The sequence below is a fragment of the Rousettus aegyptiacus genome, unplaced genomic scaffold (assembly GCF_014176215.1).
Source record: "Rousettus aegyptiacus isolate mRouAeg1 unplaced genomic scaffold, mRouAeg1.p scaffold_m13_p_11, whole genome shotgun sequence".
Taxonomy (NCBI): domain Eukaryota; kingdom Metazoa; phylum Chordata; class Mammalia; order Chiroptera; family Pteropodidae; genus Rousettus; species Rousettus aegyptiacus.
In genome coordinates, this window is record NW_023416286.1 from 1,409,583 (window position 1) to 1,437,121 (window position 27,539).

At 57.1% G+C, this 27,539-nt stretch overlaps 1 protein-coding gene and 1 non-coding gene across 2 annotated transcripts; one reads left to right on the plus strand and one right to left on the minus strand.

Moving 5' to 3' along the window:
- Positions 1 to 654: 654 nt before the first annotated feature.
- GPR12 (G protein-coupled receptor 12) lies at positions 655 to 6,875 on the minus strand. Its single transcript, XM_036228375.1, has 2 exons — positions 6,778 to 6,875; positions 655 to 5,696 (listed from the first exon to the last, which is right to left on the minus strand). Exon 2 carries the CDS (start codon positions 5,683 to 5,685, stop codon positions 4,681 to 4,683), a length of 1,005 nt encoding a protein of 334 aa, XP_036084268.1. The 5' UTR covers positions 5,686 to 5,696; positions 6,778 to 6,875; the 3' UTR covers positions 655 to 4,680.
- Positions 6,876 to 11,865: 4,990 nt separating this feature from the next.
- On the plus strand, positions 11,866 to 11,984 carry LOC118609427. Its single transcript, XR_004953432.1, has one exon. It is a non-coding gene; the product is annotated as a 5S ribosomal RNA (ribosomal RNA).
- Positions 11,985 to 27,539: the final 15,555 nt, after the last annotated feature.

The window sequence follows — 27,539 nt, forward strand, 5'->3', positions numbered from 1 at the left end:
ATTTTAACATACTTCTATTGAATAAAAAGAAATGTTCTCACCTCCTTGGGCAGAAAAGGACTTCAGTGGGTGTAATTACCATTGTAACTATTAATATGAATAGTATTTTCGATGCCAAAAAAAAATCACGAACGATTACAGATAAATGTCAAAATCAAGGTGAGGTACTTTGAAATTTCTCTGATGTAGCTGGCTAGAAAAAAAGGTTGCTTTAGCAGGAGTTCAGCTGAATTTTAGAACACAGAGAACAAAAGCTTTCATCTCAATTATCTCAGGATGAATTCATGCAAACACATGCAGCCCCCAAAACACAAGCTACGTGTGTCACAGAGAAAGCTGTCCTTCTGGAAAAGATGAGTGCGAAACTTTTGTTGCTACGTACTATCTGTGCAATATATACAACACACACACACACACACACACACACACACATATACAGTTTTCGAAAGAATTACCTTAAGATAGTGGTAATTAGAATTTTAAAGTGAGAACACGAACATGAAAAAAATATATTTATAGATCTTTACTAGATACTGGAAAAGTTCAAAGTTCATTTTCATTGAACACGGACTAGTTACCTATTAACTTCTGACAAGAATAAACATCTTTAAAATATATATTTATATATATAAAATATGTATTCTATTCGTGTATAACATTTTTCCCACACGTATGTCTTCGAAGTGCTAATTCTCATCAGAGGTTCATGTATCACGTGTGGACACATACATGTTTTTAAGTATGCTGAAGGCAAGACAGTTACACTCACCCGTGGGTGCTTGTGAGAAATGCAGTGAAGCCTCAGACATGTTGAAGTAGAATCTGCATTTTAACGAGACCCTTAGATGATTCGTATGCCCTTTAAATATGTAAAAGTCGAGGATCCCTGGTCAAAATCACCAGTATCTTTTTCTGCACTGTTTGCTAGAGGACAGTTAGATCTGTTTGCTAATTCAAATCACGTTTTTACTTCCGTCATATGTACAAACTCTGTCTGACAAGTCTGAAAAATTTTCAACAGATTTTAAGATTCCAATCGGGCATCAAAACCACCCAATAATCATTAAAATTTTTAAAGGGCATGAGGCTTAGAATCAAAGCGAGAACATAAGTATTGTGCAATATAATGGCATAGTAGTCACTCATTTAACAGGTGTTTTAAAGGTGAAATGGTAAGTCGTTCTAGTTTCCTATGAGATATGTGTCTCTCATATACGTATATAGCATTATCTTAACAACAAATTGAACATTCCTTTTTTAAAAAGTTTTAGAAGTCTCCAACATACTTTTATTGGCACTCAACATCTTTATTTCTCATCTTCTCATTGCGACTTGTTTAAATCCTGCTTTACATTCGAGAGGACGCTAAGAGCATTCCTGCATGTCAGTCAGGGACTTCTCCCGCCCCGAACTTGGCTCTTGGGTCTAAGCTTGCAGGGGAGGACGGGCTCCACCTCCTCCCTCCCCCCTACTCTGCCTCTAGGCACCGAGAAGGAAGATGGCCGCCTTAACTAACAAGAAACAAACTCTACGGATACAAAGAAACAGACACGTAGGGCTAAAAGAAAACGAACCCTGGCCAGCCACAGCCTGGATGCTTACTGGGCTAAGAGTTCAGTTGTGGCAACTGATTGTCCTAGTTACAGGATAAGCGTAATCACTGACTTATTTCTACTAGAAATAATGCAAATTGCTTTCTAGCTAAAATCTGTAATCGCATGGGGTGCAGGTTCAGCTGCCACCTCAGGACTCTTGGAACTGTGACTGTTTTCTGTGACATATTGAGTCCTGTTGCCAAGGCGATGTTGTTGAATCCATATACGCATGTGTAGACATGCACACACATAAACATACACATATGTATCGAGCCATGTGACATTTCTTAATAATTAACCCCCCCAGAAACAAAGCAGCTTTGTCGGAAACCACATAAACATCCCAAAATCTTCCCAGTTTAAAGCAAACGATAAGGACGTGTTATAGCTAAGTTAAAAAATCCTTGCTGAAACAGGTGTTTTAAAAACTGGGGCCCGAAGCAACCGTCTCACTAGTATTTGTAAGCCCACCGCATACTGGTGTAAGTGTATAAATGTGAAGTTTTAACATAATCAGTGAAGGTAAGAGAGCCCTCACCTCTGCGCACCAAAACATCGCACCGTGCTCTGGGGACTGGCCTTGTCGCAAAGGGAAGAAATCCTGAGTGAAGAAGAAGATGCTAAAAACCGGCCCCTTTCGTGCAGGGCCGCGCAGAGAGTCGCAGCACACGGGATTGTAAACGGGCCGCTCCCCGTCTTAACCGTGGAAGTGAACCTCAGCGACGGGCGCGTGTTACAGACGCGTTCCCTCCTCCCTCGCTGGCGGACAGACATGAGGCGGCCGGTGCGTGACAAGGGACGGGAACCGACTTCGTGAAGCCAGGGTTCGCGCCCCGCTCCACCCTCGACGCTCTGTGGCCTCGGGCACATCTCCTGGCTTCCTTCGGCCTTCGCGGTCTCATCTGTACACACGTGTTGTGTGGCAAAGAGGCCACGGAGCAGGGAAAGCCACCGTCACGGGGACACGGCACACGAAATGGGGCGAAAAACAGCACATATCCTCACGCCCACTCTCCCTGCGAGAGGTGGCGCGCGGAACCGCCGTTTCTACAGAAACGTGATTTGTTGCTTTCAAACCTGGCTTGGTAGCCATGACAAAACCGACTTACCTTAGCCATCTCGCGCATGGACCGCTCTAGACTTTAAGTGATTAAAAACAAGCAGATTCATCACATGCGACCTGCCCACTCGATCACGCATGGAAGAAATGTTACATCATGACATCGATCGTCAGGTAATAACGCACTGAAAAAAATCCTTTCTCGCTTCGGAAATCTTTTAACCCCTCTCCTGCCTCAACAAGCGATCATCTTAGGGAGGAGACAAGGATTCGGATAGAGGATCTATTCACGTTTGTGTTACTTCAGAAGGGTCTTTGGAGAAATGGCATCAGCCTGCAGGCTGCCGGAATGTTCCCGAGACCACCACGGGCATAAATGAGGGACAAACCGGTGAGGAGAATTGATCACAAATGAAATACCGGTCTTGCCATCGTCCGAAGGACTAAGCCAGTGTCCTGTACAGAAAACTTCCACTAAGTGTACAGACGCAGCTGTAAATCCACCGCCTGTGGAGGGGAGATGTCTGTATCCAAAACTTCCGTCTGCACTGACGGAAATGATGCTCAGACACAGTGATTCTCTCATATGTTTAAAACGAATTCTTCCGTGCGATCGCCTCCCTAACTCCTTGCTCTCCAAACACAAGCCACACGGTTCTTATTGCATTTAAGTTGTTTCTTGGTGAACGGAAAGGAGTTCGAACTTAACTTTTTATGAACAGCCACACGATTAGTCCATTTGTGCATTTTCATGAGACATCACGGTCAGATACGTCTGTTACGCGCTCACAAACTTAGTGGTTAAATCAGGAGACCACCTGTTTCAAATGCATTTTACACCACAGGCAATGTGAACCAGAAATGTTTGTTCTACAATATTTAATTCTATTTGTCTCAATCAAGAATAACTATTAATACCTTCTGAGATATAGAGAGACAGGAAAAGTGATGGGTTTTTTTAAATATATTTTGTGATTGTTTTACATAGATTGATTTTTCAGAGTATACTAAAACAAATTTCATCTTTCAAGAGACGTCACTGGTTTTTTTCCTGAAAGCAGTCTGATTGTAGCTTAAGGGACGACAGTGGTGCACTACTCAAGTGTACGTGAATTCATATGTAAATCAAAACAAATTTCACAATTTTCTGTAGAAGGACATATTGAAAACCTATGTTGCAAAATGACTCATTCGATTCGGATTTACATGGCGACATTTGAAACTAGTGGTCTAGCTAACATGGGCAACCATGCAGAAAGACAACATTCGTAGGAATACCAGAGTCATCCTTGCGAACAGTAATTGCTGGAAATAAAAAAGAATCAATAAGAACAGGTTCACGGTTTCAGCGTTGGTAACTTATTACTGAGTTCAAGTTCACAAAACCAGGCCCCTCTCAAACATAATCATGTAAAACATTTTCGTTGGCTCGAAAGAGACTATATTCTGTCCGACACATGCAGCATTGAAAAATCTGCTTTGACATTAAAAAAAAACCTGGAAAAAAAGTAACTTCTCCATTTTCCTCAATAACTCAGTTGTATTTTAAAGCCTGGGGGAGGGGGAAAACCCTGGGACCAGTTCACTTTTTATAAATAACATCACGGCATGTCACCACCTGCCACCAACCCTCCAAACAAAATATGCACCGAAAACCCTGCCTCCGGATAAAAGGCGAAACAAATCTCCCCACTGCTAAACAGAACAAAATAATACTGAGCAAAGGACTCGACCATTTTTTTTTTAAAGGGTAGTAACGTTATTTTCACTTCCATCACTTAACTCGTCTGAACCAACGGCAGGTGCTCCCGGGGCTCCAGAGGGAAGCCAAGGTAAGGAATGTAGACAGAGCATGTCAGCCCTCCAGAGAGCATGTCAGCCCTGCAGCGGGCATGTCAGCTCTGCAGAGGGCATGTCAGCCCTGCAGAGGGCATGTCAGCCCTCCGGCCAGGCAGTGGCAGTGCGTGGTAAATGCAGCATTGAGTGTGTGGCACCCCGGGATGCGGGGTGGGGGTGGGGGTGCCGCTACACGTCGCTGGGCGACCGCGCCCGCTGCGAGAGGCTGGCCGGGATGGAGCCGCAGCACACGAGGCAGAGGGCTTTCTGGATCTCCTGGTTTCTGAACGCGTAAATGACCGGGTTGATGACGGAGTTGTAGGTGGCGGGCAGCAGGGTGGCGTAGGTGTAGATGGAGGGGTAGGTGGAGTCGGCGATCAGGGAGTAGAGCGTGAAGGGCATCCAGCAGGCGGCGAAGGTGCCCAGCACCAGCGCCAGGGTGGACACGCCCCTGCGCGTGGTCACGTAGTGCGAGGGCGCCAGCAGGTGGCGCTGCAGCGCGATCTGGTGCGCGTGGCGCGTCACCACCTTGCAGATCTGCACGTAGAGCTGCAGCATGAGCGCGAACGTGCAGAGGAAGGACACGGACAGCACGGCCGCGTGGTGCTTGGTGAGCGGCCTGACCACGCTGCAGGTGGCCTCGTCCCGCAGGCAGTTCCAGCCCAGCACGGGCAGCAGCCCCAGGCACAGCGACGCGGCCCAGAGCAGCGCGAGCATGACGTAGGTCAGCGTGACCGTCCTCTCCGAGTGGTAGGTCAGCGCGTAGTACAGCGACAGGTAGCGGTCCACGGTGATGGCCAGCAGGCTGCAGACGGAGGCGCAGAAGGAGGTGACGACGAGGCCGACGCTGGCCAGCGTGGTGGCCTCGGAGCGCAGCAGGTAGGCGAAGACGAAGTGGAAGACGAGCCCGGCGCCGGCCAGCAGGTCGGCCACCGCCAGGCTGGCGATGAGCAGGAACATGGGCGCGCGCAGGCTGGGGTTGTGCAGGATGACGAGCACCACCACGGCGTTTTCGCAGGAGATGAGGGTCCCCGAGGTGCACAGGACGATGTCCCAGGGGTTGACGACGAGCTCCTCCGCGTCCGGCTCCGCCAGGGGGGCGCGGGGCGACGCGGCGGCCGAGACGTTCTCCGCGGGGGCGTCCGCGTAGCCCCGACGCGCGCCGCTGAGGTTGGCCTGCGGGTCCTCGTTCATCCTTCGAGCCCCTGTCCTCGCCAACGAAAACACAGGCTCTGTTCAACGCTGAGACACCGTCCGAGATCACGCAAAACCCGCTCGGCCGGGAGAGCCGGCCCCCGACGCGACGCGGGGCCACCGTCGCCGGCGGTCACCGGCTCGGCGACCCGTAACCCGCGGCGGGATGCCCAAGTCTCCGCGGCTAAAAAGCCGCTGCACGGGAAAATGCAATAAATAAATAAAATAAAATAAAATAAAATAAAATAAAGCCGCGCGGCGCTGGAGGGGCCGCGGGCGACGACTTGCGACCCGGCGGCGGGCGCGGGGACACGCGGGGGGCCCCCCATGTGCGCGCCGGAGCGCGGGGCGGGGGACGGGAGGGGCTGGGGGACACCTGCCCGGCATCCGGCCGCCGCCAGCGCCGCCGCCACCCCCGGGGCAGGATCGAGGTCGCCCCTCCGCGCCCGCCGCCCACCCCCCAAAACGTACATGCATTAAAAAACCAAGCGATCGGTCGCCCGGCGCGCGCGCGCGCGCTCCTCACCCGCACCCCCCGCCAGAACAAAGAGGGGTCCGGACTTGCCCGCTGCGCCGGGGAAATCAGGGCAGAGCCACAGAAGGCGGGTGCGTGCGGCAGGGGCGTGGAGACGGACGGACGGACGGACGGACGCCCGGGCGCCGCCACCGCGCCCCGGGCGGCGGAGGGAGGGGGCCGCGCGGAGCGCGGGCGGGGGGTCACCTGGGCGCGCGCAGGCCGAGGGGGGTCCTCCACGGCGTCCGGGGCGCGCGGCTCCTCGCGGCGCAGGTGGGCGCGGGCCGGGGGCGCGCTGGGCGCCAGGTGAGCGGCGGGCGCCAGGTGAGCGGCGGGCTGGGCTCGCGCGCCCGGCTCTGCCCGCCGGACGCTCGCGCTCCCCGCGCGCGCGCGCGCCGCCGACCCCGCGCCCGCTCCGCGCGCACGCGGGAGCCCGGGGCGGCTGCGCGGGGGCCGGGGCGAGCCGCGGCGGGCAGAGGGGCGCAGGACGCCGAGACCCGCGCCGTCACCCCCCGCCCTGCACCCCCGCCTGCCGTGCGCCCCGCATCCCACCCCCGCCGGCGGTCCCGCGCTTGCACCTGGGCGGGGCGCGGGGGTGCGCTGCCTGCGCGCCCCGTGACCTAGTTCGTTCCTGAGGTCTCCCTGGGGAGTCTCGATCCGGCGGCCGCTTCTCCCCTTTCCCTAAAGTGCCAAGTTCACGGTCGGAAGCATCGCTTAGGACGGTATTCAGGATTCGCGGCAGGGATGTGGGGCGGGCGGGCGGGTTAGTGGGGTGGATCTTTAAAGCAGAAAAAGGCTCAGCCGGCTCTTCTGGCAATGCCCTTGGCCGCGTTGCATCCCGATCCCAAAGGGGCTCCCCTTCCTTAGGCGTGTCCTGGACCTGGGTCGCGGTTACTGTAGCCCGGGAACGTGGCCTTAACTGCGTGCGTATAGGGCGCCGCTATATGAATCGCCGTTAGCAGCATCAAATGGCCCTCATTAAGTGCTCCTTGCGCGGCGTTCTCACGTGGAAACCATTTACCCAGTTCCCGCAGAAGCTTCCCGCAGATGCTGGCCCTAGACCAATTCGTTTAGGTTCCGGAGCGGCAGCATTAATTCCTCTTTCCATTTGAACACATGGGTAGGGTCTAAGCTTAAGAACCTGACAGCCTCTGGCTGCTTTTTGCGCCTGCGTGGCCCTGGATACGAGAACCAGAACGCCTCATGGATGTTAAGTTTAAAGATGGGAGAAAGAGCAGGCATTACCATGGGCTCACGCTGTCAGCAGGGAAGGTGTTCCTAGCTACCTGTCCTCACACTCGCCGAGGGGCTCCGGTAGGAATGGAGGTAGCCTGCAGGGGACACAGGGCCCTGGATCCCCCTCGGGCCGTGTGGCTCCCCCCTGGTGCTCACTGTCATTCCTCACCCCAGCCTCGCCGGCTCACCCATCCCTGCTCCCATCGGCTCTCCCTATGCCCGACGAAGGTTGTACAGAGTTTTAAAAATCGCTTCTACTTGGTGGAGCGTCACCAGACCCCTGTACCTGCCGAGAGCCGCACCCAGGGCTGAGCCCACCAACTCAGCGAGACGTGGTCTCCCTCCAGGCACGCACGGTCTGGTGGTGACAGACACGTACGGCCACACCTGGGTGCGGACGCCGTGATAAAGGGGTGTGCATCTCCCTCCCGATGGCTGAGTGATGAATCAAAGCATTTGCAGAAGAAAGCGATGAAAAATAATCGTTTAAAGGCTAATAGCAGTTTCCGCACGCTGCCGTTCGGACCAGCGGCCAGAGTTTCAGGAGCCTCACGTGCGCAGGGCGGTCGAGGAAAGCGAAGGCGGCATTCGCCTAGCCAGCGACCCTGACACGGGCCCTGAGTGCAGAGCTCCCGGGGGCGGGCCCGGTTCCCTCTCCAGTGTGTTTGGGAAACTGTAAACCTGTGAGCATGGCCCGGCAGCGTCCCGGCCTCTGCCAACCGCGACTGTTTTGTGACAGCGTAGGGGTCTGTGCCCACCTTAACGTGTGCACGAGGTCACCACCAGCCTCGCCCCGCACCTGCTCCTCCAAGGTGTCCGTCCCAGATGACTGCCTGGGGCAGGTCAGAACCGTCCATGTCGAAATGGCGTGGCCGGCTTCTCTCCCGCGCGTGTGGGCGATTACTCGTCAGCGTCTGTATTTGCTTGACCGGTGCACCCACCCGGCCCAGACTGGCCGCGCCTCCTCCCGCCTGGCCGAGGGTCTGCGTCACACCTCGATAATACCAGATTTAAGTTCCACTGTATTCCTTTATCTCACGGTGAATTCCGTCGCGGTATAACCAACCCCCTTACAGAAAGTGCCTATTTCCCGAGTGTACGGGATGATGAAATGATACCGAGGGAATCTAAGCATCTCAAGAAAGGAAACGTTACCGTCGCCAAAAGCCTCCCTCTTGAGAGGGACGCCGTCATTGCCCATGCCTACGCCACGGATTAGGTCGGCCCGTTTTGGACCTTCACACGGACGGAATCATACGCTGCACACACTTTTGTGTCTGGCTTCTTTCAGGCGCCTTTAATCTCTGCGACATCTGTTTAGCTGTCTCGCGGGGCAGGAGCATCACCCTTTTCAGTGCTGTGTAGTATTCCACTATGGAATACGCCACAGCGTTTTTTTACACAGCCTTATGAGTCAACATCGGGTTGTGTTCAGGTTTGGCTATTGCGAATAAAACCGCGGTGAAAGGCTGGTCCGTGTCACGTGATGCTCACGTGTGCGGATTTCTATCAGGTCCACCCCAGAGAGCGCAGAATTGCTGCACCAAAATACTCTTTAATATTCGAGCCTCGATTTACAGAAAACTCGACTGCTACTAAGGACAGCGAGGGGCTCATGACAAAGTGTAACGGTGAATCCCTCCTGTCCCCTTTTTAAGTCTCTCTGCACTTCCCAGGTGACTAGAAGAGGAACGTAGTTCTCGGGGAAATCAAAGAGATGAAGGAGAGAAACAGCTGCAGATGTTTAGCCTGAGGTTCTGGGTGAGAGGCCAGAGCTCTGCGGTCTTTAAAGTGGTATTAAATTTTCGACGATGTCTTTTCCTGATTCTAAAGTAATCCGTATTCATTACGGCGACTTCGGGTCCTGCAACTAAAATCGAAAAGTAAAATTACCTACACTCTCACTTCCAGAGGGAGCCGCTGGGAACTTCCGTTAATACACATTTTTAATACATTTATTTTATTTATTTATTTTTTTGGCAGAGTAACTTGAGGAATTCCTTTCAGAAATATTTCGTTCTCATCGTTGCACGGGGCAATCGTTTTTCTTTTTCTTTTTCTTTTTCTTCGGGGCCGAGGGGCTGGCTAGTCTGGTCCGTGTGTCGCATGACCCGGATGGCTCCGTATGACGACCTAGATGGCTGTAGTCACCCTTAGAGGTTCACCTGCCTCTTCCCCTTCTCCCTCCATCCTCTGCCCCGGGCCGTTCATTCGGCATCTCCCGCTGCCTCTTAGTCTCTGCGGTTGGCTAAACAATGCCCCCCAAAGGCATCCACGTCCTGACCCCCAGAACCCGTGACCGCTGGTTTACGTGACTCAGGGACTTTGCCGAAGTGTGTATGTCAAGAATCTGCCACGGGGGCATTTTCTAGATTATCCAGGCGAGGCGCAGATGTAACCACACGGGTCCTGCTCAGAGGGTGGCAGAAGGATCCGTCGCTGGTGGGAGACGTGAGCCGGACGCAGAGGGAGAGACCGAGGTTTGAAGACGCCATGCAGCTGGCTTTGCAGTCGACCGAGGGGACCGTGGCCCCGAGGATGCTCGAAAGGGTAAAGATGTGGACTCCCTCTAGAGCCTCTGGAAGAAACACAGCTCTGAGGACTCGCTTTGGACGTCTTACGTCCAGAAGAAACGGGCGGGGTTTTTAAAACGTGCCACGCTGTTATGAACTGAAACTCATCGTTCCCGGCTCTTAGCATTACACGTTCTGTGGGTTTGGGCAGGCTCGTAAGGTCGTGTTCCCCCCTTTACGGGGTCACGCGGGGTACTGGCACTGCCTTGGACACGGCGTGCACCCCGTGTCTCCCTCCCTCCGTCCCTCCCCATTGCCCCTGTTGACCTGCGATCTTTCTATAGTTTGCCTTTTCCAGAATGTCCTACAGTTGGAATCCTACAGTGCGGAGCCTGTCCCGAGTTTCCCTTCGCTTGGTCCATGGGCACAGGCCCGGGCCACAGGTAGGGTGAAGCCTCTCTGGAGTCCCCAGACCTTCTCTCGCCCGGAACATCAGAGGTGGGGAGCGGCGGGAGGCAGGGCCCCCGTGTCCAGGCCGGGGCCACCCCCCAGGGGACAGGCCCAGCGCCTCTACCTGAGCTGGGCGGGAGCAGGGGAGGAAGAGATGGAAGTGTGGGCGTCAGGGAGGCCGCGCCTGAGACCCCTCTTCGGGGCCCCTCCGAATCACTGGCGGAAGCTCTAAGGGCAGCCGATGGTTAGCCATCGAGCCGGCGGGGGCCTGGGCGCGATCGCTTGGGGACGAGAAGGAACGGTCACCCCGAGTCTCATCCAGTTCATCAGTGGACCTGGAAACTGCTCTAAAAAACAAGATCCATTAGGAAAAAAAGATTAGAGGAACCCGGTAGGAGAGAAATTCAATGCATCGACTATTAAATCACAAAGTAAAAATCTTACTCCTCAAGCCCTCCGGCGGCCTTGGCAGGGTGGCCGCGGGAGCCCCACGGGGCTCTCTCCACCTATCTGCTCCCGCTCCCCTCCCAGGGAGGTCGTCCTCCTCCTCCCCGCAGCCCTCCGCGGGGTCTCCTCTCACCCGGAGTGACGCCAAAGTCCCCTCCGGTGCCCGGCCACCCGCCCTTGGGCCACTCTGTGCCCCTGGCACCCGCCAGTTCCCTTCTGCTCTGTTTCTCTCCTTGGCTGCCGCCTGGCGAGGGGTTCGATTTCCTTACCTTGCTGCTTACCTGTCTGTCCGCGCTCCGCAGTACTGACCGAGCGCCTGCCGGAGGCCGCGTCGAGTGTGTCCGGGGCCCAGAGCACTGCCCCGCGCGTGGGAGGCCGGTTTCTGCTGAGTGGGGCCGGGCCGGGGATGGCAAGTGAGCGCTGGATGCGTCCAGGCGGGGCAGAGGTGGCCTGCGGCTGGCCTCTGCCCAGCGAGCCGGGGACAGGCCTCGCCCGATGGCCACACAGCCCCCGGCAGAGCTGGGTGGGTCTCCGCAGGGCGGCCCGACCGAAGGCCCCCCTCAGAGCGATGTGCGTGTCTCGGGGTCGGATCCGAGACCGAGCTCGCTCCCCTCTGAGCCCGCGCGTCTTTCTCGAGGGACCGCCTTGCTTTCGGGGGGCCGACAGATGGTATTATTGGCCGGACCGTGACCGTCCACAACTCGGGCGTTGGTCGAAGCCCTAACCCCCAGCACCTCCGCACGTGGCCGCACTCGGAGGCGGGGCCTTTAAAGACGGGACCGCGTTCGAATGAGGTCGTTAGGGCCGGGCTCCACCCAGATGACTGGTGTCCTTAGGGAAAAAAGGCCCTCAGGACGCAGACACACACAGGAGGAGGTGGACCAAGCGGACACAGGAGGCGGCCCGGCCATCGACAGACACACCACGGGGGGACCCGACTCGCCCACGCCTTGATCTCGGACTCGGAGCCCTCAGAACTGTGGAAAACACACATTTCTGTTGTTTTAAACACCCAGTCTGGTCTACGGCCACGCCACCCCGAACGCGCCCGATCCCGTCTGATCTCGGAAGCTAAGCAGGGTCGGGCCTGGTTAGTACTTGGATGGGAGGCCGCCTAGGAAGGCCAGGTGCTGTGGGCATAAACAATAAAATAAAAAATATAATAAGGGATTGTAAGCTGACAAGGTCCTCGCGGTCTGTGAGGTCAACCAAGGGTTGCCTCACCTAAAAAAAGACAAATAAAAAATAGACACCCAGGCTGGGTGCTTTGAGGTGGTGACCCTTGCAGACGAACACAGCCAAGTATGAGAAGATGAGCAGATCCTGCAGGAAGCCAGGCATTTCCAGAGGGCCTGAAATCGGTCTCGAAGGAACACTACTGTTCCACAAGATGCGAGTATGTGCTTGAAAAGGGTCCTAGGTCAGCGGTCCCCAAGCATTTTGGCACCCAGGGCCGGTGCTCCCATGAGAATCTGATGCCCGAGGATTCGAGGCGGAGCTGAGGCGGTGATGCTGGCGCTGGGGAGCGGCCGCAGATACAGATGAAGCTTCTCTCCCTGGCCCACACTCACCTCCTGCTGTGCGGCCCTGTTCCTAACAGGCTGCGGCCCCGGGGGTCGAGGACCCCTGTTCTAGGTGCTATCGATGCCCAGGACACGCCCCCGCCCTCTTCGGGACGCACCAGGTGGCTTCCTGCGATGAGCACCTGCATCTCTTGCCTGAGGACTTGAGTCTAGAACCTTCTTTGCCACCTGCACTGCGGTGGCAAAGCTTAGGCCCTGGGAGCAGCTGTCTGCCAATGAGCCGTGGGCATTGGCGTGCAAACAGCCCGGCTCCCTCGCGCCTCTCTGGGCCTAGCCGACGACGTGGCGTAATCCTCTCAGCTGGAGAAGCCCCCCACCTGCTTGGCGTGTGAGCCGCGGGGGACGCCCTTCAGCGACAGGTGTGCCCAGCCGCCGGCCTCGCACCCCGTGATCATGAGGGGGTTTCCGACTCAGGTCCCCCGGCTTGCTTCCTTGTGGTCGGCCACGTCCCAGGTGCGGGAAAGTCCTACTCGGCTCCGGCCACCTTAACTAAACTCCACGGACCGGGTGGCTCGAACGATAGAAATGTAATGTTCTCACGGTTCAGGAGGTTCGAGATCCAGATTCGGGCAGCACCCGCCCACCCTGATGGCCTCATTTCCCCTTAATTACTTCTGTAAAGGCCCCGCCCCCCCCAAATACAGCCGCGTGGGGGTGAGGTCCTCGAAACACGAATCGCGAGGAGACACATGTGTGCAGCGCATCCCGAGTCACCCGCCCGAGACACCTGCTCGTGGCCGGCTGTCTCATCCCTGTCGCCCTTCTCCGGGCCGCCCAGCGTGTCTTGGGGTCACACCCACCATAAGTGAGTTACGCTCAATCCCTGTCTCAGGGTCCAAGCGTCCCGAGGGAGTCCGGACCAGGACGGAAAAGCCGAACGCTGTGTCGCCCTTCCGGCAGGGAACATGTCGGGGTCTGACTCGGCCCCCCTGGAACGTTCTCGAACATTTCCCAGAGGTTGTTTGCAAATGCCGCTCCAGGGTGGGCGGCGGTCGGAAGGGCAGGTGGTCTGTTTATTCGGCGGTGGCTGCTGAGCGAGCAGGGTCTGGTCCAGGCGGAGCTGCTGACCCTTTGGGCGGAGCGGAGGGCGCAGGTTGAGGTCTGCGCCGGGCAATGCCGGCCGTCGGCGTTTACGATTCACCCAGGGCTACAGGCTCTGGACACAAGGCCCGCAAGGACATGCCCCCCGGGCTCTTGGGGCTCGCGGGGCAGTGAGGGAGGAAGAGTAGGGGGCAGCAATGACAATGTGGTCCCCGGAGCTGGGACCAGCACCGTCCTCGCTCTGCGCCTGGCTCCTGGGGACGCGGCTCATGGAAAGGGGCGGGGGACATGGGCCAGCTGCGGGCCGGGCCCCCGGGGGCGTCAGGGACGCTTACGCTCTGGTCCTCGGTCGCCGGACAGCGCTTTGTTCGTTCGCTCCCAGGTTTAGAGGAATTTCAATCAATTATTTCTGTGGCCGCCCAAACGCCCCTTCATTTCCCCTGGGACGAATCCGATTCGGCGATGTTGAAATAACGTCCAGTCCAACGTCGAATGGCGTGTGTTCACAGTCCAACTATTTTAAAGTGCTCTTTATGGGCTAATAGTCTTCCTGTTAAAATTAAACAGCATGAAGTTTGAATCTGCTCAATTGAATTCGTTTCCTTCTCTAATGTCTTTATGCCCGACTCGGAGGAGTCTGGGCAAAGGCCATCTTGGTTTTGTTCGAAAACACAGCCTTGGCTTGGGACTTCGAACATCACGCCGGGGCCTGGAGAAAGTGAACACACTGCCTCTCCCGCCCTTGGCCTCCTTTGCTGGGAACCGGGGGTTAAACACGGTACCCGTCTCCTAGGGTTTGTGTTTTGAGCAGGGCCTGGCACATAGTAGGCGCTCACGCGGCGCTCAGAAGTAAGATGCCCAGAGACCAGGATCTGGGTCCCAGCTTTGGCCCTGACTGGAGGGCGAGCTAAGCCTCATCCTTTTCTCTGAGTCTTCTTTCTCTCAGCCACAAAGATGGCCACGGTCTCGCGGGTTGGAAGGAGCTCCGTGTGTGGCTGGCGGGCGGTCACAGTGGCTGGCTGCCCACTGTGGCGTGGGCCAGGCTGTGGACCTTGGATCCCCAGCTTGTTCAGGTCCCCGAGGTGTAAGGAAAACGAGTGAGCAGGGTGTTCTATCGGGCAGTCGCTTGGGGGTGTCAAAGGCGAGGTGTGTGCCGTCTTCCCGTGGTTCGGCCCAGCCCCTGGGCCGTCCACCCTGTGCTAACGGGAGGCTCCCATGTCCAGGGGGGAGCTTTAAGGGGTCGGAGGCCCCAGTGGATGAGTAGAGCATTCTCACCTGCCTCACGGCGCTCACAAGGTTCCAGACTCTTCACTGACACCCGTCTCACAGATCTGCAAAGCTGAGCGTCGTCAAGGAACCATGGAGGCCGCCGCCTCAGCCCCTCTGAGTCACAGACTGAGTCCCAGACATCTTGGCCTTGATCATGTATCCCTGAGGACCGAGTCCTCATTTCCTTCGATGCAAATCCTGCGGGACCTGGGGGAGGGGGAGTTTTAAATGAACCTCGATCAGCCAGATTTACCGCCATTCCAGAATTCTCTTAAGCAGGAAGTGTTTTTGTTTTTGTTTTTTTCACTGAATTTTTCCAAGAATGAGGCAAATGACAAAGACGATTGACAAAGACAAAGACAAAGACACTGAATTTTCAAAGCAACAAATAAATCGCAGCGCACGTCGAAGGCGTGTCGTTCTGCAGCCCGCCCTCTGTTAAGAGTCACAAACCCGGGGCGGGCTCAGCGATCTTCAAACCGCCCTTGAGATTCATTAGCGGATCAGAAAATCAGTGTGTGAAGATTTTTTAGAAAATAAAACAGAAAAAAAAAAAAAAACAATGGAAGAATGCATCACAGAAGAGCATTTTTCGTAAAACATTTATTTCGCTTCTCCAACTTCCCAGGGGTTTTGTGAGGACGTGAATCCTTGCGTCCAATCCTAACACGCCGGAAGGAGGCATTGCGGTTCCCGATTCCTGCAGCTGCATCCACAGCACGAGCAGAGGCGTGGGGCCCACGAGGGGCCGAGCTCCCGGGGCCCAGGGAGATCCTCGCTCCGGGGCGGCGAGCCCCTTGCAGTTGTCCCTGAGCTGGTTGGTGGGACTCGCCCCTGAGAGCCCGAGGCTGAAGCAGAAGCCAAGCCCTTTCCCGTCGGGGCCTGAGCGAGAACCTGGCGGGCTGTCTCCTCGGATGACATCTTGTTCTTCGACTCGCAGACGGTAGAGGGTTTAACGAACGTTATAGACAACCTATTATAATAGACGGTCGTGACCACTTTTACCCCCGTTTACAGGTGAGATTTTACTGAGGGTCGAGGTGCTTATGACTCGTCTCCAAGCTCATCTACGGTCCCAAAGCTGGTGCTCGATGGAGCCGGCGGGGCCCCCGTCCACGACAGGCCAACGGGGAAGGCGTCGGAGTGTCCAGCATCTCGGTCAGTGCTGGGTGCGTCCCAAACGGCATTGGCTTCTGGTCTAGGAACGCTGCCTGTCTGTTTCTGTATCTATATTGGTAAGTTTGACAAATGTCAAAATAAAATAAAAAAACACACACACAAAAGGATAGTTCCGAGAGGGAGAAAAAATGACTAACAATGGGAGAGACTCCTGACATACTAAATTCTCAGTGTTGGATTTAAATACAGTATTAAACTCCACAATTTTTTTTATTTTAATAACCGCGCTGCGTCGGAACAGGGAGCAAACCTGTTTTCCATCTGTTAGGTTTTCACAAACGGCAAACGTCGTCTGAGGAAATGCCATTTTTTTTAACAAAAGAGCTGTCATCGGTTTCGGATCAGGAGTAATGACAGGTAATTAACTTCGCTATTCAAAGAGACTAGCATTTTTGTTGATGGCGTCCCGTTAATGAAGGGATACATATTTATGAGTAAAAGTGAGAAGACATTTAAGCGGCGGGGTTTCCAGTTCTTATAAAACAACGTGCGGCGTTTTGGCATTTCTATCATGGTTCTGTTAGGGAAAAGCAGTAGGTCTCTTCCTGCGCGGGACCCAGCTCCGTCGCTCGGTCGGGCAAATCCAGGTGTCCCGTCGCGGTTCAGCCCGGCCGCCTCCCCGGCGATCCATCAAGCTTTGCAGGGACCCAGGTCCGTGTCCGCTGGGTTAAACCTTTCAGGACCTGATCAGCTTTGGCCACGAACTCTTTCCCCTCTACACCTCAGTTCACGTGACCCTCAGGCAGGGCCATGAGCATCCACCACCTGCGCCCTCTGCGGTAGCCTGTGTTCTGCAGGATGCGACACATACGCACCCGGAAAACCCTCCCTTCGCCATCTGTGAGCTCGTCGTCGTGGGAGGCTCGAAGCCGCGCTTCCAGAAGGCGCTGGAGGACGTCCGGACCTGGACCACCCCCCAGTCTCCTTGGCAGATGGCAGAGTCCGCTTCTCGTCGTGAAGGCCGCCCTTGATCGACGACGGCCTCTTAGGTTCTGCGGTTTTGCCCGGAGCGTCGCGACCACCCTGCACGGCAGCGGCCATCTTGATTTTTACAGAAGGAACATTCGAGACTTGGCGAGGTTACGGAACCCGCCCCGGGTCAGGCAAGTCCGGTTGGCTCCCAGGTAGAAGTGCTTTTCACCTCCATACTCGGGTGTTCCCCGGCTGCTTGTCCTTGTCCCTGGTGCTCCTGAGTCTAGGGACCCGGTGCCTGTAGGAGTCGCCCCCTCTCTGCCCCCTCCCAGCTCCAGCCCAAATGGGAGATCGGTCTGTTTCTCTCCCTTTCCTGGCCCCTCTGGCTTCTCTCTGTGCCAGTTAAATAGAGGTTACGGAGAAATAATTTAGAAAATATTTTCATGGAATTGAAAAGATTAAGACCCTGTTGAAACTTAGTTTGATTGGGACTCAGTGTTTTATCTGCAGTTTAATTAAACTAGCGTTAACATTTTAAGTTTAAAAAAATCTGCTTTGGGATTAGTCCCGAACTGCGACAGAATTCAGCAGGCGAGTTTGCCCACTGCTGGAGAGGCTGGGGTCTGAGCGGGAGCCCCGCATCCGGACGGACAGGCGGCCCTTTCTGAGGTAGGGGACATCTCATCAGGAACGGGGTGACGCTGTCCCCATTGTCCGGCCGTTGATCACAGAAATTAAATGTTGGACCTAGAGACGGCTTGCCATCTCAGGGTTAATACGCTGTCCTCCGGAAGGTATTAATAGGGACAGAAACAGGCTTCCTGACTTGCAAAGCCACAAATACCCCCCTGCGTGCTGAAGCCCGGCATGCCGGGGTAATTCAAATTCAGATAGCGAGCGAAGGCGCCCGCCCGTGTGTACACAGCGCTCACAGCACCATCTGCCTGTGTCTGGACGCAGGCGCCGAGTTTGTTAGCTCCGCGTGCTGACGAGCTAAGGCTGCAGGGGCCAGATGCTCCCCAGGCCTCGCGTCATCCAGAGCAAACCTAACGCTCAAACAAAGTCCGAGGAAGCGCAGCGGGAGACTCGCGGGGGCCGCCTCCTACATCCTCCCGCCGAGCCCGAGGCCCCCTCCCTCAGGGAGCCGGCTGCGCGTGGCCATCCAGCCCTGCTCCATCAGGGGCTGCTTCAGGAGACCATGTCGCGCTTGCTCAGGGCTGGTCGCTCCCCACTTCGCTGGGCAGCACAGGGCGGTACGTGGGAGTTACGGGCTGAATGTTCGCGCGCTCCCAAATTCACACGTCGATGGCAGGGTTCAGCAGCACGATGGTGTTAGGGGGCGGGGTGTTTGGGGGTGATGAGTTCACGAGATGCTCTCTCTCTCTCCGCCACCTGAGGACGCAGCACAGAGGTGGCCGTCGGCATACCAGGCCGAGGGCCCTCGCCAGGCCCCGGATCTCCTGGCGGCTTGGCCTGGGCTGCCCCAGCTTCCCGAACCGGGAAAAAGAAACCGCCGTCGGAGCCGCCCGGTCCACAGCGCCGCGTGGCAGCAGCCTGCACCGTCCGAAACAGCGGGCACGTGGGGTGCACACGCCGGACGTCCTTGAGAGAAACGGTTTGCCTCTGGCTTGCCACCCGGAGACCCCGGAAGCCGTGGCTATCCAGGAGAACCGGCCCAAACAGACACGCGTTTTGGATTTTCTGTTTCTTGCCATTTTGCTCTTCCTTCAGAACGTGGCTCGCGAAAGAACGACTGTGTGTGAGAAGTTTGGGGAGCAGGGCTGGGGGAGGGAAAGGAAGCGGGGCTTTGTTTCTGGGCGCTCTCACGGGCCGGCGGGGAAGGGTCCGTTCGCGTGGCCGGTGCGGGGCGGCGGGGCGCGCTGGACGGGGGCCCCCGGGGGTGTGAGGTCTGCACGCAGCACGCAGTCGGGCGCGCACATCCCAGTCTCCGCAGTGGCCACAGGAACGACGTGTGCGAGTTTGTCACCAGGACCAGAGGGCGCCCAGCGCCAGGCGGACTGCCGGCCGCGTGGGCCCTGGGCGGGGGCTTCCCGCAGAAGCCACAAGTCCCCAAGGCAGACTAGAAAGGGGGAGGGAGGACGAAGCGGCTTCGGAGTCCTGGAGACGGGCCGCCCATCCCGGGTCTACGCTGAGCGGCTGCGGCGGGCTCCGATCGTCCCTGGACCTCCGCGTCTTCCTCTGTAAGACGGGGCGGAGGAGTGCCGACCTCGGACCCGCACTCAGTGGGTCCTCAGGAAACGGCAGCGTCACCGGCGTTGACGCGGGAGGCCTGAGCTGGGTGGGCGGTGGTGGCTGACACACCCCGGGAGGCACGATGCGGTGGGTCGTGCGCCCCGGTGAGGTCTGTTACCGAGCGTCACTGTGTCTGGTTCCCTTTTATGGTTTTCGTCTCCGTTTGTACGTTTTTTGTCTCCTTGTTAAAGTTCTCTTGAGTTCGTCTTCTCTTCCCCTAAGTCCCTTGAGCATCTTTTATAGCCAGTGTTTTGAACGCCGCATCTGGTAAATTGCTCGTCTCCATTTTGTTTAATTTTTTTTTTTTCCTGAAGCTCTGTTCTGTTCTTTCATGCGAGGTAGGTTTCTTGTCTCCCTAACTTGGCTGCCTCCCCACGTCTGTGTCTATGTATTAAGTGGGGCTCCTACGTCCTCTGCTTTTAGTGGGGTGGCTTCATGCAGCAGCCGTTCTGTGGGGGTGAGCGGCACAGGCTTGGGAGCGGTCCAGTCGCAGGCCAAGTTCAGCCACAGTCCATGTGTCTCCAGGGCCACCTGCCCACCAATCGATTCACAGACAGCGCCTGCCGTCCGTGCTGGGCTTACAGGTGCCTCGAGAGGCCGAGTCAGGCACTGAAGCCAGGTGCCACTAGCGTGGGGCTCAGGGCTGCTCAGCAAGAGGCACGGGGCACGCCAAGGCCAGACGCTGCTTCTTCGGATTTGGCGAGGCTCGGAGAGACTTCGGAAACGTTTGCAGCAGGAGCCAAGACAAGCCATTTATACGGAATAAGCCACAAGTTGGAAGAGGCTGGATCTCAGAGAATTTCAGGGCAGAACGACCTGTGTTATCCAAGTTGATGGCGACTCAGACATGGAGGCACTTGCATCTGCTGGGAATGGGGAGGGCTCAACGAAGGGACGGATGGAAACGGCCACCACTTCTGTCCGGGAGGAAGCTGACCCTCCCGCCCTCGCCCTGACGCCTGACAGCTCAGTGTTTATAGACCGAGTGACTCCGTCAGCGAGTGGTTCCAGGCACTGGCCCTTTAAAGCGAATGCTTGCGACCCGTGTGGCCCTCCACCTCACTCGGACTGGTCTCCTCCGCTGGTCTTCACAGCCGGAGGTTGCGGAGCCCTGGGCTGGGGATCCCAGTGTGGGGGGGAGGGGCTCTGCAGCCAAGACAGCCTTCCTGGGTCTCTATTGGCATACGTGGTCTTGGGACTGGGCCGACTCACATCTCCGCCCCTCCTACTAGTTTGAGGTGACTTTTTACTTTCGTCCCTAGGGCTTCCATTCAGCCAGAACTCAGGCGACTCTGTGTGATGGCCGCTCTGTAGTCGTGTTGTAAGTATTTCGGTGTGCCTGCTAGAGGCAGTGTGCACGGCATCGACCTTCTACACCACCTTGACCGGCTGCACCTGCTTAAACTTTTAAAAACCAGAAATCATGAAAGGCAGCAGACCTCCGGTCAGCATGACCCACATAAAATTTAAAACGGGATGTAACCAGCTCTTGATTTAACGAAGACTGATGTACTAATCGAGACCGTGGAAAGAAGGACTATTCTGATTAAATCAAGAACTTGAATAGGTCAAATAAGATCTCCGAAACTTCATATTCTTCCCGTGTGAAGCTTTGATCACTAATCAAAACAGCGAGGATGTAAGCGGGCCTTCGTTTCTGCTGAAATGTTATGGGCGGTCCTGACGCTTTTAGATCCTCGTGGGCGCACCCGCCTGGGCTGGGGGCCCATGGGCATACATGTCCATGCTCTGAACGCAAGACTTGCCACCAGGCCAGACTCATTGGATACGATCCTCTCTCTCACAGAGAGTCAGTCGGCCAATAGCGCAATCAGGTAAGAACAAGGGATGACCCATAATCTCAAGGTTCCCAACACAGTGGCTCTTGTGAAAACTAGACTTGAATAACGCTTTTTCGATTTCCTCGAACATCGTCAATGAGCTTGCACTCCCGCGGGCAGGAGGAGTCGCCTGTTCTTTGAGGGAATGTATGCTGAGCATCGGTATTGCGGCAGACACCGTAAGGGACCGAGAGGAAGACGAGGACCCAGCCTCCGGGGGGCTGTTAGTCGACTGGGGCAGGCGGATGCGATTCGAAGGATCAGGCAAGGCGATCTCCAAGCGAACGTTACTGCTCATCGCAGGGAGGTGCTTTCTTCCCAATGACGGCCGCCTGGGTGGGGGACGGGGTCCTCCTGCCCCTGGCTCGCCCAGCCTGGCCCTGCTCCTGGAGCCTTCGACGTCCCTCCCTCCCTCCTGCAAGTCACCCCCGTGGTTTTACGTGGGATGAAATGTGGGATCCTGATTAGAAAGACGCAGAATGCAGACGAGCGCCTAGAGAGATAACAGCGACGATCGTAACGAACGCCTTCGTCCTCGGAGAAGCAAGCCGGCGCCGCGGCGTGCGAGCAGAGGCTGCCCGAGGCGGCCGGGTGTAGATGTGATTTCTGAGATTTTAGTCGGCGCTGCATAAAAAAAATAAAAAATAAATTGATAAAATTAAAAAAAAAAACAGGCTGTGAGAAGAGAGTCGGGGGAAAAGACGCTGGAGCGGCAGATGGGTGGAGGTTTCACGGATTCCTATAAAAATAGCGCATTTTAAATTAGCTCTGTATAAAAATATTCCGGGCCGTGGGGCTGATGTACTAACCACGTTCCCCGCTGCCTGATTCGGTTTCTGTTTCGAGAGCTCCAGCGTGGAGCCAGCTTCCTGCGGAAGGCTCCGTCCTGGCCTCCGGCCTCGGCGGCCCCGGCTACGGTTGCTCCCAGGGTGTCCACGCCAGGGCCAGGCCTGACCTCATGCCCGGGCCTGTAGCCACTGAGTCTTCCTGCGTCCGTCGGGGCCGACCGTCTCGTTCCATCCCCGCAGAAGCCTCTGCACCTTTTCATTTTATTTCGTTTCGTTTTTCTTTTTTCTTTTTCCTTGAGACTGATGCCCACAGCCGCATGAGGGAGGCCAGGCCCAGGTCTCGATAATTAAGAAATAAACAAGTACGTATTTCAATAAAGTCGCAAGAATGAGGTCTCGGTCCAGGAGCTAGCTGGCTTTCTGGAGTTCGCGGTGCCTCGCGTTTATAAAGAGATGCCGGGGGTACAAATTTGTTCCAAGACGCACAAGGGACGAGAAATGTTACAGCTCCTCATTGTTCCGGGCATTCTGCCCGTTCTCCACCCCCGGGTGGTGGGAAAGCGAACCCCTCTCACTTGGGGGGTGACCCGAGAGGCTCTGGGATGTGTGCTGTCCTGTGTGGCTCCTTCCGGGCCCCTTGCCCTTGGCTTTGGGTCCTTCCGAGGGCAGGGTCTGGGCTTTGCGTCAGGAAGCAGGGCTTGCTCACGGTCAGCGTCCCAGGCCCTCGGGCCGTCCCCGCGAGGGGGGTGCCGACCCCTGCCGTCCCTGCCCTGCCCCTCACAACCGCCAGAGGCTGCCTCCTCCGGACGCTAAACTTTTAAAGACAAAGGCCCGATACCCACGTGCAAATGAATGAAGCCGGGCGAGGGGGTCGGGCGCACGGTTTTGGGTGCAAGGACGAAGCTTTGGGGCGGTGTCAGCTCTGTCGTCTCTGAGCCCTGACGAACCTTTTATGATGATTTCAAACACGAAACATTTCCCTAGTGAGGCCAGCCACCCCCATCGCACCGCCAAAAAATAAGAAAACAAAGAAACGGCCCTGTGAAGGGTGCGGGGTCCTGTCTGCAAAGCAGCGCACGTCCTCCTGCTGTGCCGGATGCGGGCGGGGTTCGGGCTGCGTCCTGTGCCGGGGCGGCCCGCAGAGGGCAGCCGGTCTGTGCACGTGGCCGCAGCCGACCACGTCGCCCACGCGCAACCCCGTGCGGGGCGAGGGGCTGCGTCACCGCAGGGAAACGGGTCCCCCCCGCCGTTTCCCGCCCAGCCGGCCCGAGGCGCCCCTCCCGCCTGCATCTGCTGCATTCCCTTGCAAGGGCCTGGGGCCCCCGCATCCTGCTGTGGGGTGAGGGGGGCGCGATGTAGGGCACGCGGGAACCCAGGTAGCGCTCGGACCCCATTCGGAGTCAGGGGACCTGCTGCTCCCTGCCTGCAGTGCAAGCCAGCACCATACTAAGCTGGGCTGCTCGCATGATGCCGCCGCCTCCAGGCAGTCCGCCTGGAGCTCTCGGGCACCTGTATGCACTCTGCAGCCTCATCACCCCTCCGCGAGGAGCTCTGGCTCGTCTGCTGCACCTCTGTGTGGCCGTCTTCATGCTTTGGATATTTTTATGAGCTCCTCGAGGACGGGGGACTCCCGGTTCACCCCAACATCCCCCTCAGGCCTAGATGTGCACTTCTCCCCAGACACCCTTGTGACTTTTGCATGCGCACAAAGCTTCCCTCCCCAAGAGCTTCCGACGGGAGTTCTAGAGGCTTCAGCGCCCGGCCCGTGAGGAGGCGCTGCGGCCTGGAGCTCTTTCTGCCTCTCTGAACACGGCGGGGCCTGACATGGCCGCACACACCCTCGCCCGGGTCTCCACGACGGGGGTGACCTTCGAGCTTATCGCCCAAGCTCGGGGACATGGAGAGTGAACGGGGCCACGACTCGGAGGCAGCCGGGACAGCAGACACAGGACGGGGCTCCCCCTGGAGCTCGGGGTGCACGGGCTCCACGGGCTCCACGATATGTCACGCCGGGCCTCCCTGACTTCATCGAGCGGGACTCCAGCTGCTGCCCCAGCCTCCCAGAATCCTCGGAGGAGGAGGAGGAGACGGAGGAGGAGGAGGAGGAGGAGGAGGAGGAGGAGGAGGAGGAGGAGGAGGCTGGCCTCTCCGAAGCTGGACGGCATCTTTAGGAACGTCCAATCACGTCCTTTCGCAGAGGAGGTCACCGAGGCCGCATTCACCCAAAGCGGCTTCCCGCGGCGGCGGGACGACCAGAACCCTGCTCCCCAAAGCTCAGGACAGAGGGGTTTTTTAATGCCGCTTGGAGCACGCCAACCCGCTCAACGGTTCCTCAGCTGCCGTCTGCCGCAGGTGAGTCAGAGTTCACTCGTTAATGCCCTCATTCGTCAGAATAAAAGCATAAAGTGCCGTGCGGCTTCTCGAACCCGGGACAAGGCGCTCGCTGCCCTCGCGGGGAGCTCAGGGTCCCAGGGGACACACGTGTGGGGACAAGCAGCTGAGCAGAAGCCGAGTGGGGCTCTGCGGGGTGCAGGGGGCAGGCGGGGGGTAGGGGCTCAGCGTCCCCTGCAGACCAGGTGACGTGGAAGCTGCATCTCAAAGCCGAGCAAGTTTCTCGCTGGTTTTAGTTACAGCTTCTAGATCGGTCCGAGAGCCGCTTCCTCTGAAAACATGAGCCTGTGGAGGAGTCAGGGATTTAAAAAATCAGGGACTGTTATTCCGATGTTTAAAAGAGCGTGTGTTGAAACCAGATGCCGATTAGCCTCGTGCCGAGCTCTCTTTAAAAATCTGTAAAAACCAAAAAGCCGAGTACGACGGAATACACAGGCTCTCAGGGGTCGGGCGGACCTCGTGCGAGCGAATCTTCTCGGTTCTCTGTCGGTGACCGGCTCTTTGAAGCCGAGTTTTGTCTGCAGACCGGAGATAAAAATACTTAGCTCAAGGAATCTTTGCGAGAATTAAATGAAAACGTGAAAAGTGCTTTGCTTCGTATCCAGCACAAAGTAAACATTCGCTACGACGTGCTATAATGTAGCTTACCATACAGCAAGTATTATATAGTGAATATGGAATTTATGAGTCGTTCGGGTGGATAATCAGGATTGCATTCGGGTTCCCTTAGGGCATCATGCTGGTTTACTTTGTATTTTTATTGTTGCTGTCAGTGTGGCTACGACCGCAGTTTATCAAGATCTTAGCGGAGATGTCGACAACCGAAACTTCTTTCTCAAACTCCCGCAGGCCGCAAGCCTAAGATCAGGTCTCGAGCACGGCCGCGCTCTGGTGAGGACGCCTTTTCTGGCTCGTGAGCTGGTGTCTTCTTGGCTGCGACCTCACGTGGCGGGAGGGCCCAGGGTGTCCCTGGAGCCTCTCGCGTTGACCCCGTTGATGAAGCCTCCCCTCCCCCCGCCATCGTGACCCCATTGCTTCCCCAAAGTCCCCGCCTGGGACGCCATCACGCCGAGCGTCAGGAGGCCGACGTACGAGTTGGGGGAGTAGGGGAGACTCAAACGTGGGGACCCCGGCTTGGACGAGACCACTCCCCGAGCACCCCTGGATACTGCGTGACAGGTGGTTCCGTTTGGGGTCGGAAGCTGACCGCGGGGACGAAGCGTGACTTTCGACAGTGCGCCCTGCGGCCAACGGCGTTTCGAGACCTGTCAGGTGACCCCTGAGCCCCGACTCGCCACAGCTCGTTATGCCGCGGGATGCAGCCTCTTCCCAGGGATTGTGGGCGAACACTTTCCGTCAAGACTTTCACGGAACCGCTTTGTAAAGGTCGACCCTGACATGTAAAAAGAATCGCGTCGACCGTAAAATCCATTTTTAGCGAGCGCGCATGTCGCCGGCCGCCTCAGAGCGAACCTCGGCTTCGGTTTCTTTTTCTCTTCCTCTTGAATAAGTAAAATGCAAGATAAAAGGATCTAAAGGACGAGGAGTACGGCTCTGGCTGCCACGAAACCCAAGCGCTATTTCAGTCGGCAGTGAAAAGATCACGCGCAAATGCGGTCTATGACGGTTCTGACCGGACGTGGCTTTCGACAGGGCTGATGCTCGAGGAAATCAGCTCCCTGGGAATAGGGTGCACTTGCCGCGTTTGTGGCTGTACCCGTTAGCTCCTGCTGCAGAGCAAGGCACCCCAAAACTCAGCGGCTTAAAAGCAGAAACAGCCACGGTCGTTCGTGAGTCTGCGGGTCAGCCGGGCAGCTCCGCCGGTCCTGGTGGACCTCCTCCTTGCCTCTCTGCTTAGCCGGAGGTCGCATGGGGCGGGGGAGCTGGTCCAGGGCGACCTCCTTCGCGCGACCTTGGAGGGCTGGCCGATGACCGGGACATTGAGATAATGCAGGGAGCGCGCGTGTGTGTGCGTGTGTGTGTGTGTGTTGGAGGGGTCACTCGTGTGTGTGTGTGTGTGTGCGCGCGCGTGTGTGTGCGTGTGTGCGTTGGAGGGGTCACTGCGGGGGGGAAGAGGATGTCGCCTGTAACGGACTCACAGGGAGGCCGGTCAGGACAAACGTGGCCTGCCGTGCGCTCTGCCCACTGCTCTGCGACCTCCAAGATTCAGAGGACGGACTTCGAAGCCAGGGAGGCCGGGGTTAAAGCTGCGGACGGCCAGGCGCAGACCCTGAAGGCCACGGCGGTCCCCGCGCTCCCTGAGGGGGCCCCCCCCACACCACGCCCCGACGGCCACACCCCTCACGCCCCGTGACCTCAGCCGCTCCGCGTGGCCGTTCCTGCCCAGCACTTCTGCGCTGGGCCCAAAGCCACTTCGCTGTGGCTGGAAACGGATCTCAGAACCACCGAGCAGAGGGGCGGACCTCGCGCCCTGAGGGGGACGTCGTCGGGGTGACACCCGGCCCGGCGCCCGCACAGCAGCTGAGAACGGCGGCCCTCACCTTCTCAGTCACGCCCGCGCCGCCTGGAGCCTTCCGCGTGGCCTCCCGGCGGCCACGGAGCCCGCGCGACGAGGCCAGCTGTCACCGCGCGGCGGTCGGGGCCTGTTTTGAGCGCCCTTGCTGGGAGGCAGCCGCGACCTGGAAGTAGGTTTGTCCCTCTCGCCTCGACATTCTGGTTTTCTCGTGAAAGCGTTTGTTTGCAGCAGTGGGGAATGCCAAGCTGCAGAGCCCCCGCGCGATGCCCATGGCAGATGGTGGGTGTCTCCCGGATCGGCAAAGGGAAACGGGGGGCCAGCTGCACCACCCCCTCGGGGTGGACGGGGACAGCTGGCCGCCTGTCTTGAAAATGACCGTCCTCATGAAACGTGCTCCTTCTCAGACCCAGGGACGCTGGGGGGACCGGGAAGTTCCTGAAAATGTGGGTCACTCCCAGGCCCTTCCAGGCAGAGGGGGCAGGTTTTCGGGGTGGGGGGGATGGCGCTCTCCCCCTGCAGGCCCCTTATTTGCTGGTGTTTGTCTTAGAAAACCAGGCTGAAGCGAATACACTTTCCTCTGTCCTATTAAAAGAGAGATTTTTTTAAAAAAAAGAGTCAACTTCTACTAAGAGAGCCAAGGAATGATGGATGCCTGAAGGTTTGCAAGTAATAATCATAGCACAGCAGTTCTGCAAATTTCCGTAGATGCCTTACGTATCTAGGCCCAGCCCCCTCAGGGGCTTACTGTTCAGGGCCAGAGGGAGGGCACGGGGCCCTGCCGGGGAAGGAGGCGCGGGGCGGGATCCAAGGAGGTGTCCTGTGCCCGGCTCTGCTGGAGGCCCCAGGCTGCCGAAAGGGCCGAGCGCGTGGAGAGTCACCAGGACAATCGCTCCCGCAGATGCTTTGCCCCGTGCTTGGAGCATTCTCGCCGCCGGCCCCTCGGGGAGGCCCGGCTGGATTC

Bases quoted from the DNA above. Each gene is read 5' to 3' on its own strand.
- GPR12 (XM_036228375.1), bottom strand. From the start codon at position 5,685: ATGAACGAGGACCCGCAGGCCAACCTCAGCGGCGCGCGTCGGGGCTAC.